This window comes from Symphalangus syndactylus, chromosome 19 (genome assembly GCF_028878055.3).
Source record: "Symphalangus syndactylus isolate Jambi chromosome 19, NHGRI_mSymSyn1-v2.1_pri, whole genome shotgun sequence".
NCBI classification, from domain to species: Eukaryota; Metazoa; Chordata; class Mammalia; order Primates; family Hylobatidae; genus Symphalangus; species Symphalangus syndactylus.
Genome location: NC_072434.2, coordinates 77,723,111 through 77,738,199, shown reverse-complemented (window position 1 = coordinate 77,738,199; position 15,089 = coordinate 77,723,111). Strand labels below are relative to the sequence as shown.

Genomic DNA, 15,089 nt, shown 5'->3' with positions numbered 1-15,089 from the left:
GCTCTGGCCAGAACTTCCAGCACTATGTTGAATAGGAGCGGTGAGAGAGGGCATCCCTGTCTTGTGCCAGTTTTCAGAGGGAATGCTTCCAGTTTTTGCCCATTCAGTATGATATTGGCTGTGGGTTTGTTGTAGATAGCTCTTATTATTTTGAGATACGTCCCATCAATACCTAATTTATTGAGAGTTTTTAGCATGAAGGGTTGTTGAATTTTGTCAAAGGCCTTTTCTGCATCTATTGAGATAATCATGTGGTTTTTGTCTTTGGTTCTGTTTATATGCTGGATTACATTTATTGATTTGCGTATGTTGAACCAGCCTTGCATCCCAGGGATGAAGCCCACTTGATCATGGTGGATAAGCTTTTTGATGTGCTGCTGGATTCGGTTTGCCAGTATTTTATTGAGGATTTTTGCATCAATGTTCATCAAGGATATTGGTCTGAAATTCTCTTTTTTGGTTATGTCTCTGCCAGGTTTTGGTATCAGGACGATGCTGGCTTCGTAAAATGTGTTAGGGAGGATTCCCTCTTTTTCTATCGATTGGAATAGTTTCAGAAGGAATGGTACCAGTTCCTCCTTGTACCTCTGGTAGAATTCAGCTGTGAATCCATCAGGTCCTGGACTCTTTTTGGTTGGTAAGCTATTGATTATTGCCACAATTTCAGAACCTGTTATTGGTCTATTCAGAGATTCAACTTCTTCCTGGTTTAGTCTTGGGAGGGTGTATTTGTCGAGGAATTTATCCATTTCTTCTAGATTTTCTAGTTTATTTGCATAGAGGTGTTTGTAGTATTCTCTGATGGTAGATTGTATTTCTGTGGGATCGGTGGTGATATCCCCTTTTTCGTTTTTTATTGCATCTATTTGATTCTTCTCTCTTTTCTTCTTTATTAGTCTTGCTAGCGGTCCATCAATTTTGTTGATCTTTTCAAAAAACCAGCTCCTGGATTCATTAATTTTTTGAAGGGTTTTTTGTGTCTCTATTTCCTTCAGTTCTGCTCTGATTTTAGTTATTTCTAGCCTTCTGCTAGCTTTTGAATGTGTTTGCTCTTGCTTTTCTAGTTCTTTTAATTGTGATGTTAGGGTGTCAATTTTGGATCTTTCCTGCTTTCTCTTGTGGGCATTTAGTGCTATAAATTTCCCTCTACATACTGCTTTGAACGTGTCCCAGAGATTCTGGTATGTTGTGTCTTTGTTCTCGTTGGTTTCAAAGAACATCTTTATTTCTGCCTTGATTTCATTATGTACCCAATAGTCATTCAGGAGCAGGTTGTTCAGTTTCCATGTAGTTGAGCGGTTTTGACTGAGTTTCTTAATCCTGAGTTCTAGTTTGATTGCACTGTGGTCTGAGAGACAGTTTGTTATAATCTCTGTTCTTTTACATTTGCTGAGAAGAGCTTTACTTCCAACTATGTGATCAATTTTGGAATAGGTGTGGTGTGGTGCTGAAAAAAATGTATATTCTGTTGATTTGGGGTGGAGAGTTCTGTAGATGTCTATTAGGTCCACTTTATGTAGAGCTGAGTTCAATTCCTGGATATCCTTGTTAACTTTCTGTCTCGTTGATCTGTCTAATGCTGACAGTGGGGTGTTAAAATCTCCCATTATTATTGTGTGGGAGTTTAAGTCCCTTTGTAGGTCACTGAGGACTTGCTTTATGAATCTGGGTGCTCCTGTGTTGGGTGCATATATATTTAGGATAGTTAGCTCTTCTTGTTGAATTGATCCCTTTACCATTATGTAATGGCCTTTTTTGTCTCTTTTGATCTTTGTTGGTTTAAAGTCTATTTTATCAGAGACTAGGATTGCAACCCCTGCCTTTTTTTGTTTTCCAGTTGCTTGATAGATCTTCCTCCATCCCTTTATTTTGAGTCTATGTGTGTCTCTGCACGTGAGATGGGTTTCCTGAATACAGCACACTGATGGGTCCTGACTCCTTATCCAGTTTGCCAGTCTGTATCTTTTGATTGGAGCATTTAGCCCATTTACATTTAACGTGAATATTGTTATGTGTGAATCTGATCCTGTCATTATGATGTTAGTTGGTTATTTTGCTCGTTAGTTGCTATAGTTTCTTCCTAGCCTCGATGGTCTTTACAATTTGGCATGTTTTTGCAGGGGCTGGTACCAGTTGTTCCTTTCCATGTTTAGTGCTTCCTTCAGGAGCTCTTTTAGGGCAGGCCTAGTGGTGACAAAATCACTCAGCATTTGCTTGTCTGTAAAGTATTTTATTTCTCCTTCACTTATGAAGCTTAGTTTGGCGGGATAGGAAATTCTGGGTTGAAAATTCTTTTCTTTAAGAATGTTGAATATCGGCCCCCACTCTCTTCTGGCTTGTAGAGTTTCTGCTGAGAGATCAGCTGTTAGTCTGATGGGCTTCCCTTTGTGGGTAACCCGACCTTTCTCTCTGGCTGCCCTTAACATTTTTTCCTTCATTTCAACTTTGGTGAATCTGACAATTATGTGTCTTGGAGTTGCCCTTCTCGAGGAGTATCTTTGTGGCGTTCTCTGTATTTCCTGAATCTGAATGCTGGCCTGCCTTGCTAGATTGGGGAAGTTCTCCTGGATAATATCTTGCAGAGTGTTTTCCAACTTGGTTCCATTCTCCCCATCATTTTCAGGTACACCAATCAGACGTAGGTTTGGTCTTTTCACATAGTCCCACATTTCTTGGAGGCTTTGTTCATTTCTTTTTATTCTTTTTTCTCTAAACTTCCCTTCTCTCTTCATTTCATTCATTTCATCTTCTATCAGCGATACCCTTTCTTCCAGTTGATCGCATCTGCTACTGAGGCTTCTGCATTCTTCGCGTAGTTCTCGAAACTTGGCTTTCAGCTCCATCATCTCCTTTAAGCCCTTCTCTCTATTGATTATTCTAGTTATCCATTCTTCTAATTTTTTTTCAAAGTTTTTAACTTCTTTGCTATTGTTTTGAATTTCCTCTCGTAGCTCAGAGTAGTTTGATCGTCTGAAGCCTTCCTCTCTCAACTCATCAAAGTCATCCTCCATCCAGCTTTGTTCCGTTGCTGGTGAGGAACTGCGTTCCTTTGGAGGAGGAGAGGTGCTCTGTTTTTTAGAGTTTCCAGTTTTTTTGGTCTGTTTTTTCCCCATCTTTGTGGTTTTGTCTACTTTTTGTCTTTGATGATGGTGATGTACAGATGGGTTTTTGGTGTGGATGTCCTTTCTGTTTGTTAATTTTCCTTCTACCAGACAAGACCCTCAGCTGCAGGTCTGTTGGAGTTTACTAGAGGTCCACTCCAGACCCTGTTTGGCTGGGTGTCAGCACCGGTGGCTGCAGAACAGCGGATTTTCGTGAGACCACAAATTCAGCTGTCTGATAGTTCCTCTGAAAGTTTTGTCTCAGAGGAGTACCCGGTTGAATGAGGTGTCAGTCTCTCCCACTGCGGGGGTGCCTCCCAGTTAGGCTGCTCAGGGGTGAGGGACCCACTTTAGGAGGCAGTCTGTCCGTTCTCAGATCTCCAGCTGCGTGCTGGGAGAACCACTACTCTCTTCAAAGCTGTCAGTCAGACAGGGACATTTAAGGCTGTGGAGGTTCTCGCTGAGTTTTTGGTTGTCTGTGCCCTGCCCCCAGAGGTGGAGCCTACAGAGGCAGGCAGGCCTCCTTGAGCTGTGGTGGGCTCCACCCAGTTCGAGCTTCCTGGCTGCTTTGTTTACCTAAGCAAGCCTGGGCAATGGCGGGCGCCCCTCCCCCAGCCTCGTTGCCGCCTTGCAGCGTGATCTCAGACTGCTGTGCTAGCAATCAGCAAGAGTCTGTGGGCATAGGACCCTCCGAGCCAGGTGCGGGACACAATCTCCCAGTGTGCCGTTTTCCAGGCCCGTTGGAAAAGCGCAGTATTAGGACGGGACTGACCAGATATTCCAGGTGCCGTCTGTTTCCCCTTTCTTTGACTAGGAAAGGGAACTCCCTGACCCCTTGCGCTTCCCGAGTGAGGCAATGCCTCGCCCTGCTTCGGCTCGCGCACAGTGTGCTTCACCGACTGTCCTGAACCCACTGTTAGGCACTCCCTAGTGAGATGAAACCGGTACCTCAAGCAGAAATGCAGAAATCACCCGTCTTCTGTGTCGCTGGGGCTGGGAGCTGGAGACCGGAGCTGTTCCTATTCGGCCATCTTGGCTCCACCCTCCGATTTTTAAGTTTTCAAACTCAACATACTTACTCTACCTGGTTCATTTCCTAAACCCTGACTTAATCATATTATGTTTCCTAAGTGTTTCTTTATATGAAGACTTTATTGAGTGTATTGAAGTTTATGTTTATTTACATGTGTGTATGAAAGTTGCTTTTTTTTTTTTTTGAGACAGGATCTGACTCTGTTCACATAGGCTGGAGTGCAGTGGCGTGATGATGGCTCAGTGCAGCCTAGACCTCCCAGGCTCAAGTGGTCCTCCCACCTCAGCCTCCCAAGTAGCTGGGACTACAGGCATGCACCACCATGCCCAGCTAATTTTTTTCTATTTTTGTAGCGATTAGGTCTCACTATGTTGCCAGGGCTGGTCTTGAACTCCTGGGCTCAAGCAATCCTCCTGCATCAGCCTCTCAAAGTGTTGGGATTACAGGCATGAGCCACTGCGCCCAGCTATATGACAGTATTTTAAACACCATTCACACAGAAAAGCTATTGGTGTGTTTATGAATATGATAGGAAGGAGTTAGGAAAAAGAAACATCCAAAAGATTGTCAGAAACTTTATCATGAAAGATGTAGATTATAAATCAGAAGGGAATTATGTTACTGTAGCATCTGCATTCTTAAGGAGCCTGTGTTAGACAGTGTAATTTGGGCTACAAGTAACCTTCTGTAACAAAATGGGCTGCAGGATGAGATGTATTATGTCAGAACATAAGAAGCCCAAAGATATAATCTGTTCAAGGTTGGTGAATTCAGAGGTTTAATGCTGTCATCAAAAAACTAGTTCCCTTCCATCACTCAGCTCTCCAGTACTCAAGTTTGTCCTTCATGATGGCAGTATTTACTATTCACGAATCATGTAAAGGCCTGGAGAAAGACTGTCTTTTACTTTTGTTACTACTTAAGAACTATAGAAAAATTTGTCCAAGAGCTCTCTTAATCCCAGCCAACTCTTCTTTGCTCCCCAATGACCTCTTAGAGTTGTGTTTCTTTCTCATTCCAAAGCCAAGCTCTGGCCGGGGCGAATGGCTTAAAGACCAGGATTTCTCCCTGGGGCTAGGGAAGGACCTCATGTCTCTTCCAAAGCACACAGTCTTGGATGACTTAATAAAATGGAGTTATGTTAGGAGACATTCTGTGAGACATGCCTGTTGAGTAGGCAGCCAACATTGTCTCCTAAAACTTATAGATACCCTACTAGAAAATCAGGTAGAGAAGTATGTCCTAGTTTTTGCTTTCTGAGACAAAGGAAAAAAATGCCAGGATTTTTTCCTTTGTAAAAATGAGATTGCTTACTATTAAGTCTTGTCAATCTGTGTGTGATTAAAAATAATAAAACTATTTTAGATATAGATCACAACTAATTCCGTAATGTCCTCTTGATCAATTACCCAACACATTTCTTTTGTCTAATATGTATTTACCTTGCTTTGGGGTGTGGTGGAGAGGAGATGCAGTCAGGTAGCAGAGGTGTTCATCTCTGTTTCTTCCTGGTTGGTATCTGGAGAATTATCAAGCCCACTGTTTTTACAAAATGTGAGGCTAGAACTTGTTGCTAAGGCCTCCCCAGCCATTAAATATTTTAAAAAATTAAGGTTGTCATCTGTAGAACACCAGGTATCTACCTACCTGCCCTATGACACACTGCAACTCTGGGCAGCCTGAGTAATTTCAATGTATGCAGAGTAATTGACCTTCTACCTGAAGGTAGCCTTGTATACATAATTTTAAACTCTTAACTGTTTATGTAAGGTTGTAAAGACTCATCCACTACCTGCTTTGGGCCCCTATTGTCCTTGTGTTTGTGTATAATAAATAGATGACTTCTGGTATTACCAGGTAACCAAAGCTTTTGTTTTCCCCATCCTCAGAGAGATGCAGGTCAGCTCCTCCAGTACCACAACTTCTGAGAGTCAAGATCCGTCTTCTGGGGACCCTGCAGTCAGTGCCCTTCAGCAACAGCTGTTACTGATGGTGGCTCGCAGGACCCAGTCAGAAGCCCCACGGGTACGTACATTCCAGAATTGCTGTTTGTGGATGTTCTAGAAACAGGGGATCTTAAAACCTTTTTCCAGGTTGGATTACTTGACAAGATTAGTCAGCTCTTTCCCTGAATTTTGCATCGCTGGGTTGTTGATGTATCACTGCAAGGCAGTCTACTGACTGAATGTGAAAGGAAATCAGATAGATAGCAGCTAACCTTGGGTTGATATTAACAGGATTGCCACTGTCTCCATTGCTTTTCAAATACATTAGAAATTCATGCACATTGATTTTTGGTTGCCAAGATGCATAAGTCTCACAAGAGCTCACTGGATTAGGTTGCCTTTTTCTCCCATGGTTTGGAAAGTATCTGTTTTTTTTCTTTTTTTTAATGTATTATTGCCTTGTATATTAAATATTGAGATTCTTAAATATTTGACTTAAAGGGAGACTTTATTCTTGGGGCAAGTGACATTATCATCAAGAGGTCTAAAAATATGAAGCCTTTCATTATTTTACTAAGAGATAACTTATTAATGTTCATTCATTTATCCAGTCAACCTTTAATGAGACTCTTGGGAGGCAGAGCCAAGGATTCAAAGCCAGGGATAACATGGGAGGTTAGTGAAACACGCAGACATGTAGTTAGAGCTGCAGATTCAATTTTGGGCATTTTGGAGGAGGGGTAATAGGGAAGGCTTCTTGGAAGAAGAAATACTTCGGTTAGGCCTTGAAGAAAGATTGGTTTCCATTGGTACAGATTGGGAGAAGAGGATTGTAGATGGGATGATGTCATGTGAGTGTCAAGTTTCTTTATTTCTGTTTACCTTTTTCCTGGAAATGTTTCAGTTCATTCTAGAAAAGGTCATCTTTGAAAAAATAATATAATTATATATATATATTATTATGATTGCTTAGCCACATTTTTCCAAAGGATGCTCAACAATACAATGTGGCTGGCTGCAGTGGCTCACGCTTGTAATCCCAGCACTTTGGGAGGCCAAGGTGGATGGATCACCTGAGGTCAGGAGTTCAAGACCAGCCTGGCCAACATGGCAAGACCCCATCTCTACTAAAAATACAAACATTAGCCTGGCACGGTGGCATGTGCCTATAATCCCAGCTACTTGGGAGGCTGAGGCACGAGAATCGCTTGAACCCAGGAGGTGAAGGTTGCAATCAGCCGAGGTCGTGCCACCACACTCCAACCTGGGCAACAGACCAAGACTCTGTCTCAAACAAACAAACAAACAAACACAAAATACAGTGGGTTGAAATCTATGCACCATTACCCAGCTGTGCAAAGAAAATGTTGAGTTACCTTTTAGCTGACCACATATTGCTGTGAGCTCTTATTCCTGTTGATGTGGGGAGTGTAGGGACGACTTAACTTAAAAGTGCCAGTTGCCAGACACAGTGGCTCACGCCTGTAATCCCAACACTTTGGGAGACTGAAGTGGAGGGATGGTTTGAGCCCAGGAGTTCAAGGCTGCAGTGAGCTATGACTGCATCACTGCACTCTAGCCTGGGTGGCAGAGTGAGATCCTCTCTCAAAACAAACAAAAATGTGCTAATAGGGTAACTCAGCCCTTTCAGTCTTGGAGTTTCTGTGTGAACAAGTGTTTAATTTATTCAAAGAATTGGTCTTTTGGGACAGTTTATTCTCTTCTCTTTCATGTATTCAGGCTCTCCTTCTCCTCCTTTCCAGGGCCTCTGTGTGTTAGGGATAGGATTCCTAAACCTGAGGGTGGAAGTGGATCTGGGAGGAGCACTTCCGAGGAGGGGAGCATCCCCTTAGTCCAGTCACCTCACCGGGTGTACTGTGTGTTGTACCTGCCTGGTTCGGGTGAGGTGCTGGATCTGCCACTCACTGACCACCAGAGACCCTACCATTTGCCCTAGCTGTGTTCTGCATACACCGTCAGCCTGTACAAGGTCTGTGAGCTCTGCCCAGCCCCACCCCCAGCTGCCAGTATGTAGTTCTCACCACAGCACTAGTATGTGGGGGCCCTGTGGAATACGGGCTTTCCTGACGAACTTGCGTTTTCCCCTGAGATAAGCCCGGAAGCACTAACTCCCTACCACCCTCCAGAACATTAGTGTTGAACCTTTAAGAAGGTTCCATGAAAGTATCAGGATAGCTTGGGAAGATGTGAACGCCATTGATTTCATGACTAGAAGAGCTAGAGGAAACTGGAAACTTTAGATTACCAAAAGTATACGTCCACTGATTTAATATCTCAAAAATATCCCCGTTAGAGCAGAAACTTGAAAATAAGTAAATACTGCAAGAATAAATCAGAAACAGTCCTGCCATTCCTTATTTTACATTTGTAATCCTATAAATGTCACGATGATGCATAAAAACTCAACTCATCTGTAGTGTTTTATTGTTAGACACTTAACCAAATTCATTGCTTCAACCATTTAAACTTACTTTAAGTAAAAATTTTTAAAGTTCTATATTCTATTATATATGGGTATGGAGGAGGAAAAACGAAGATTGCTAACCAGGCTCATGTTTAGACCCTAAGAAAATATTTACAAAGTATCATACTGGGAAAAAAAGTGTAGTTCTACTGTTTGATTTCTAAATATAATTGATATCACCAGGAAATTAAATTAGGTTTCAGCCACAAAACAAAAATTAAATAGGTTTTCTGCTCATTATCCAATAAATATTTGCTGTAGGCTGGCTATGCCGGCAGTTCTGTGCTAGAAGCTTGGTATACAATGGTGAAAAGACTGAGTCCCTGCCTACAAGAAGTTTAACAGCCAGTCAACCAATTCAACTCTATACGACAGAAATTCTGACTAGAATAGGCTCTGGTGGTGTGGGACACAGGAGAAGCTCCAGGCCAGGAAATAGGGGATCAGAGAGGCTTCCTCAGCAAGGTGACACCTCAGCTGAAATGTGGAGGATGAGTTAGAGTTAACCAAATAAAAGGAGATAAGAGTATCTAGACAGAGAAACGACCTGGCCAGAGGGGCCTGGAGGTGAGGCTGAAAGCAGGTGTGCTCGGTGTTACTGGAGCCTGGAGGCACAGGGGAGCTATTTCTCAGAAGAGACTAGCAAAAGTAAGCAGGAGATAAGGCTCTGAAGACAAGACTTTAATCCCCTCCTTCCCCCATCTTCCCTGCCTCTCTCCTTCAAGTGCGGCACATGAGCTCTGGGAGTGCTTTCCCCACAACTTTCTGCAAGCTCTTTCTAGCAAAGGATGGAATTCTGCAGGCTCTAAGGGGCGGGTGGTCAGGAGGTGAGCCAAGGCCAGTGGAAGACTTGTCTGAAATTCCTCCCTGGTACAAATACAGTATGTGTGTAGGGAATGAAGTGTCCCTGAAAGGGGAGCTCCTAGGAAGGGCTGTCACTTTTATGAAGGGCTGGTCACTTAAAAAAATATATATATATACACACACATACAAAGGAGAAGAGGAGGTTATTTTTCATCTTCATAGCTGTAGAGTTTAGCTCTCAAGCACAAAGGGAAGGGCAGAGCTTGGGGCATGGTTGGAATTGGTGAAAACCTGTTGTTTGAACTCAAGATTGGCGTTCAGGGGTTTTGAATATTGCCAATTAAAAATGTTGCATGAATCCACATTATAAACCGGTACTTCTCTGTCACTGAGTTTATCCATCATGTGCTTCTAGCCCCACAGAGTATATTCTGTAGACTCATTACCATGGTTTTTAAAATCTTACGTTGTCCCAGTATGTTATGGGCCAGTACCTGAGTAATCACCTTGAAGCATTTTGTTTATTATACTGATGGTTGAGAGGCAGGTGTAGTCTACCCAAGGGCAGCATAGGATCTGTAGGAATACGGCATTTTCCGCTTCCATTTACTCTCACCTGGATATGGTCTCCAACTCATTCAGCTTGTCTTACATTAAAAAATGAGATAGTATTGTATGTGAAAGTGTTTTGTAAACTTTAAAGCTCTATGCAAGTCTATGATAGTGGCATTATTATTATTATTATCATTATGGATAGCATGAAGGTCAAGCATTTCATTGGTCCTAAACTGATGAGAATTGGTGAGAATTGCAAAGATGAGCACAGTACTAGGCCTGGCTGACTGTTATTCTAGGTAGATATAAAGGTAGCATTTACATCACAATTTACTATCATTAAAACATTAACAAGAACTTATAAGAATATTGGCATTTACTAAAAGATGAAACAGTTGAAATAATTATAGAGATAAAAAAGAGGAGACATCAGTTATAATATCGTAACATTTATTTTTCATCATATATATTCATTTATTTGAAAGTATATTAATACTTTAAAAAGAAAAATTAACATTTGTGTCTTTTTCATTTATCATGTTCAGAAGTTCATTTAAATACGGATGCTCCTCAACTTAGAATGGGTTTATGTCCCTATAAATCCATCATAAATTGAAAATATCGTAAGTTGAAAATGCATTTAATACATCTAACCTACTGAATATCATAGCTTACCCTGGCCTGCCTTAAACATGCTCAGAACACTTACATTAGCCAACAGTTGGGCAAAATCATCAAATACAAAGCCTATTTTGTAATAAAGTATTGAATATCTCATATGATTTATTGATGTTCTACTGAATGCTTATCACTTTCACAGCATTGGAAAGTTAAAAAATCATAAGTTGAACCATTGTAAGTCAGAGACTATCTGCAGTAGGTTTAGAATCTACATGATTTGTTATGAATTTTGGCTGCTAAACATAGCCACTGTTATAATAGGATAATTCTACTTTTAAAAAATATGTCTTATCCCTCAAAGTTTTGTTCACATCCAGATATAATTCACATTCCACTTGTATGTTTTGAACACAAGTTATGTGCATGGCACTGGGCTAGGTACTCTCATATTTGATGTCATTTTATCTTTAAGAGAAGTCTTCAGGTTAGGCATTATTTCATCTGGGGGTTGAATATCTAAGGAAACTGCGGTGCAGAGAGTACTGGAACTTGGGGCATTGAAGGGACCCTGACCCAGTGTTCCTTCCTAGTTGTCCTTCTGTCACTATTAGGGTCTCCAATGCTCACATCCTCCTTGGCAGCCACTGCTGTGATTTCTCAAAATTCTACTTCTGACACCAGAGTCCCTACCAACCCTGCCTTCCCAGTGCTGAGTTTGATAGCTGTTAGGAGTTACACGTAGTTCCCCAAAGGACCACTTTTTCCTCTGCCTACTATTCACTCTTCTACTCCTTCTCCCTTTCCCCTGCCCTTTCAGGTAAAATCTACAGATACCTTCTGAGAACCTGAGAACCTCTAATTATTTTCAATATCTGCGCCCCCCAGAAAAGAGGCCAATAATTTAAAACCATCTGTGCCTGTTCTGACTTTGGGGAGGTTCTATAGAGCTGATCACTTACTCTCTTTCCCATAACAGGGCCTATTATCTGTTTTAGTTTTTATTTGATATGGTTCATTCTCAAAATCACAAATCTGACTTTAAGTTTGTTTTAAATAACATTTTATTTGTAACCCATTATTCTTCATCTTATTTTTGAAAGTTTCCATTACCTAGTTTGTTTTTCAAATTTGTGTTGTTAACTTGTTCTTTCACAATTTGTTTTACTGTAAAGGTGGCTTTCTCTTTACTGATGAGCACTGCTTGATGTGTTGATTCATCTGGGCCCCCTTAAGCACGATTGTAGAAAGAGCCCAGACTTTGGCTTCCAGCAAATCTCTTCCTAATCTAGGACCTTGGACCAGTGGCCTAATCTCTCAGAGCCTCAGTTTCTTTTAGGAAACTGAGCTATTGTGATCTTTTAAGGATTGGAGATAATATATGGCAAAATTATGACTTTACTAGTTGGTGGCAATTACTAATATCAAAAAATCTTATTTGTTATCTGGAACTCTTGAAAGTAGCATTATTTGAACAGTAGAATTTCTCAGGTATCTCAGAAGACATAGTCTTTTATTCTTAGATTTCAAAAATTCCACCAAAAATATTTCTAAAAGTACACTATCCTTCCCTGCCTTCTTAAGAAGAATATACTGATAAATGTAAGTTGTTGTTGATAATTCAAATTCATTAAATGAACATTGGATATTATGATATAAACACTAATCCATATGGGAAGTGTGTGTAAATGCAATTATCTTGTTTTTTAAAAAGAACCTAAGTTCAACTTTTATCCTTTCCTTCGTCCTCCCTTTTCCTAAGCTCTTTCTCAGAATAACAGAATTAAACTTGCAGGCCCAACTTACTGGGCAATGCAACGTAATTATTCTTTCGCAAGGCTTAATGAATCAGAGACCTAAACATCTTTTTTTGTCAGTTTGTCCGTGCATTCATTTTTTTTCATTATTTAGATCACTTAGAGCGAAAGATAAAAGTGATAAATATGAAACTCCTCAGACTCCACTGAGGGTCCTCATTTATGCGAGCCCCTTAATTGCTGATGCACTCCAGGGAATGCCCAAGACCCCTTTACTCCGTGCCTTCTCCCAGGATGTCAGTCCTACACTCTCTCATGACTCACTTCTCTCTCCATACATAGATACAGATGTAGATACGTTTATGCATGTGTGATGATGTTATCATGACTGGTTTACTTGCCTATTCCCAGAAATTTCTAAACCCCTGTAAGGTAGAAACCCTCTCTTGTTGTGTTTTCAATTTTCAACATGTATTACATATAGCATTTTGTTTATATAACCTACACAATAACTATTTTGTTTGATGAGTGAAAACACGAATGATATTAAAATGATTAAAAATATTTGAATTTGAATTTGGTACCAGAAAATAGGCCAAGAATAATTGTTGTTACTCACCAAAACATGTAGCTCTGGGCTTCTTTGATATCTAAGGCAAAAAATAAAATTTTATGAACTTTTTTTCCCATAAAAGAAGTGAAATCATTTCTTTTTTTCATTAATTTTTGAGGAGTTTTGTTTTTAAGCAAGGATTTTCATTTAAGCAGCAATAAACAGCACAGTATGCTGGAATCTTTAATAAGTTTTTAAAAAGATGCAGGCATAGTCTTCATGTAATTTTTTACATACTGACTTTCCTAACAGCTAAGGGTATCATATGAAACCCCGCCTTAAGAAGGCATTTTTCTTCCTATTGGAAGGAATGCTGTCATCTTAGCTGTTGCTTACCCTTGACCTGTTTATGTGTCATACGTGGATTCTTACATAACAAGGACAGTAAACCATGGGCTCCTGTGCACCTAGTTCTTATTTACACTCTTTGTCCATGTGGCTTCAAGGAGTCCTTTTACTCCTTTGTGGGGGGAGGTTTACTATAAACCACAAGTTCATCGTCATGCAAAGAAGCTGTTCCTGCTGAGATGACACCAGGCAATTTCCGCAAAGCTCTCTTCTGTGTTGAAATAGAATTCCAGGCACAAGCAGCACTTACAATCTCAACTTTCCTGTTATCATTCAGTCCAACTCATCCTGTATATTGCCTTCATGATAGATCAACTTTCCCTTCAGATGCCTTTTGCATTAATATTTGATATCTGGAATAACTCTATTTTCCATAGGCTGAGTAAGCAGATTAGCATCTGGAAATGGAGAGATGGTAAAATTTGCCTTCTTGGAGAGTTCTGCTGTGGCCTGTAATGAATGCATGCCAGGCACTTTGACATCAGTGACTTCCCCTAAGTTAGGAAAAAAGTTGTGCAGTCTGCCCACATATAACCTTGTGCTTTGTAAGCCAAAGACAAATGTAGAAGTCCTTTAAAAGTCAATGTCACCTCCACTGCTGCTCTTTGTCCCATACTCATCCCTTTCTTGTCTTTGCCCTTCTTTTTAATCTCCTGTGTCTTATGTTTGTCAGCCTAGAGGAAATCATAACCTTAAATCCATGTTGGAAAAATGCAAGGCAAAACCAAACAAAAATACAGATTAGAATAGTCCAGCAATTCTATTTCTGAGTGTATATCCAAAAGAATGGAAAGCAGGAGCTCAAAGAGATATTTGCACACCTATGCTCCTAGCAGCACTGTTCACAATAGCCAAAGGGTGGAAGCAACTTCAATATCCATTGACAGATTAGTGGATTAACAAAACGTGATACATACATACATTGAGTATTATTCAGCCTTAAAAAGAAAGGAGATTCTCACACATGCTACAACATGGATGAAGCTTGAGGACAGTCACAAAAAGGTTCAACTACTATATGATCTCACTTACATGAGGTACCTAAAGGTGGTTACCAGAGGCTGGGGAGAGGGTAAATGGGGAGTTGGGGAGTTGCTAAGCAGGTACAGGGTTTCGGTTTTGCAGAATGAAAGGTTCCAGAGATCTGTTGCACAACAATGTGAATATCGTTAACACTATTGAACTTTACACTTAAAATGGTTATGATGGTAAATTTTATGATATTTGTTTTTCACCCACAATTAAAGATCTATAGAGGTTAGAAATAGAAGCTCTGCAGGGGGCTAGGGTATCTAGAGAAGGCTTAAGATAGTAGCAAGAAGTGACAAGCAAATGGTCAAACAGTGAAGGAAGAGCTGCATGAGAGCTTTGGTGTTAACAGCTTCTGTACACGGAGAACAGGAGACAAAACACAGGGGGGATGTCCAATAGGAGGCTCCCCACTTCATCTGAGACCTCACTGTTAGGATTAACTAAACACATTCTATTACCAACATCTTCACTAGGGGAACTGCATGGAAAACTGCGTGTTCCCAACCTTGTTCCAGGCTCCTAAGAATCCCTCATTAAGTATTTGATAGGCAAATCAATGAAGACTAATTTTTTTTTTCAAAATTGAATTCTTTTCCACTGAATTAGAGCTAATAAGAGATGAATTAGGGGTTAAAACTTTTACTATCTGGGTCTAAATTTCTCCACATTTTAGTTTTAACGATTTAGATTTTTTCAATAAATATTTCAGTTTTTCTTATAGCAGGCTTCACCAATAACCTAGATATTGCCAATGAAAATCTTTTTACTCTTAGTAAAATTTGAATATGTATCTCAGC

The 15,089-nt window shown here is 40.4% G+C and overlaps 1 protein-coding gene across 3 annotated transcripts in view; it reads left to right on the top strand.

The window, feature by feature from the left end:
- The window catches only part of PCNX2 (pecanex 2), a 352,029-nt gene that overhangs the window by 92,045 nt on the left and 244,895 nt on the right, over positions 1–15,089 (top strand). For all 3 annotated transcript variants that reach the window (XM_063614016.1, XM_055234937.2, XM_063614015.1), the window contains exon 9: positions 6,024–6,159. In XM_063614016.1, coding sequence (XP_063470086.1) covers positions 6,024–6,159 — 136 coding nt within the window. The remainder of the gene's footprint in view (positions 1–6,023; positions 6,160–15,089) is intronic.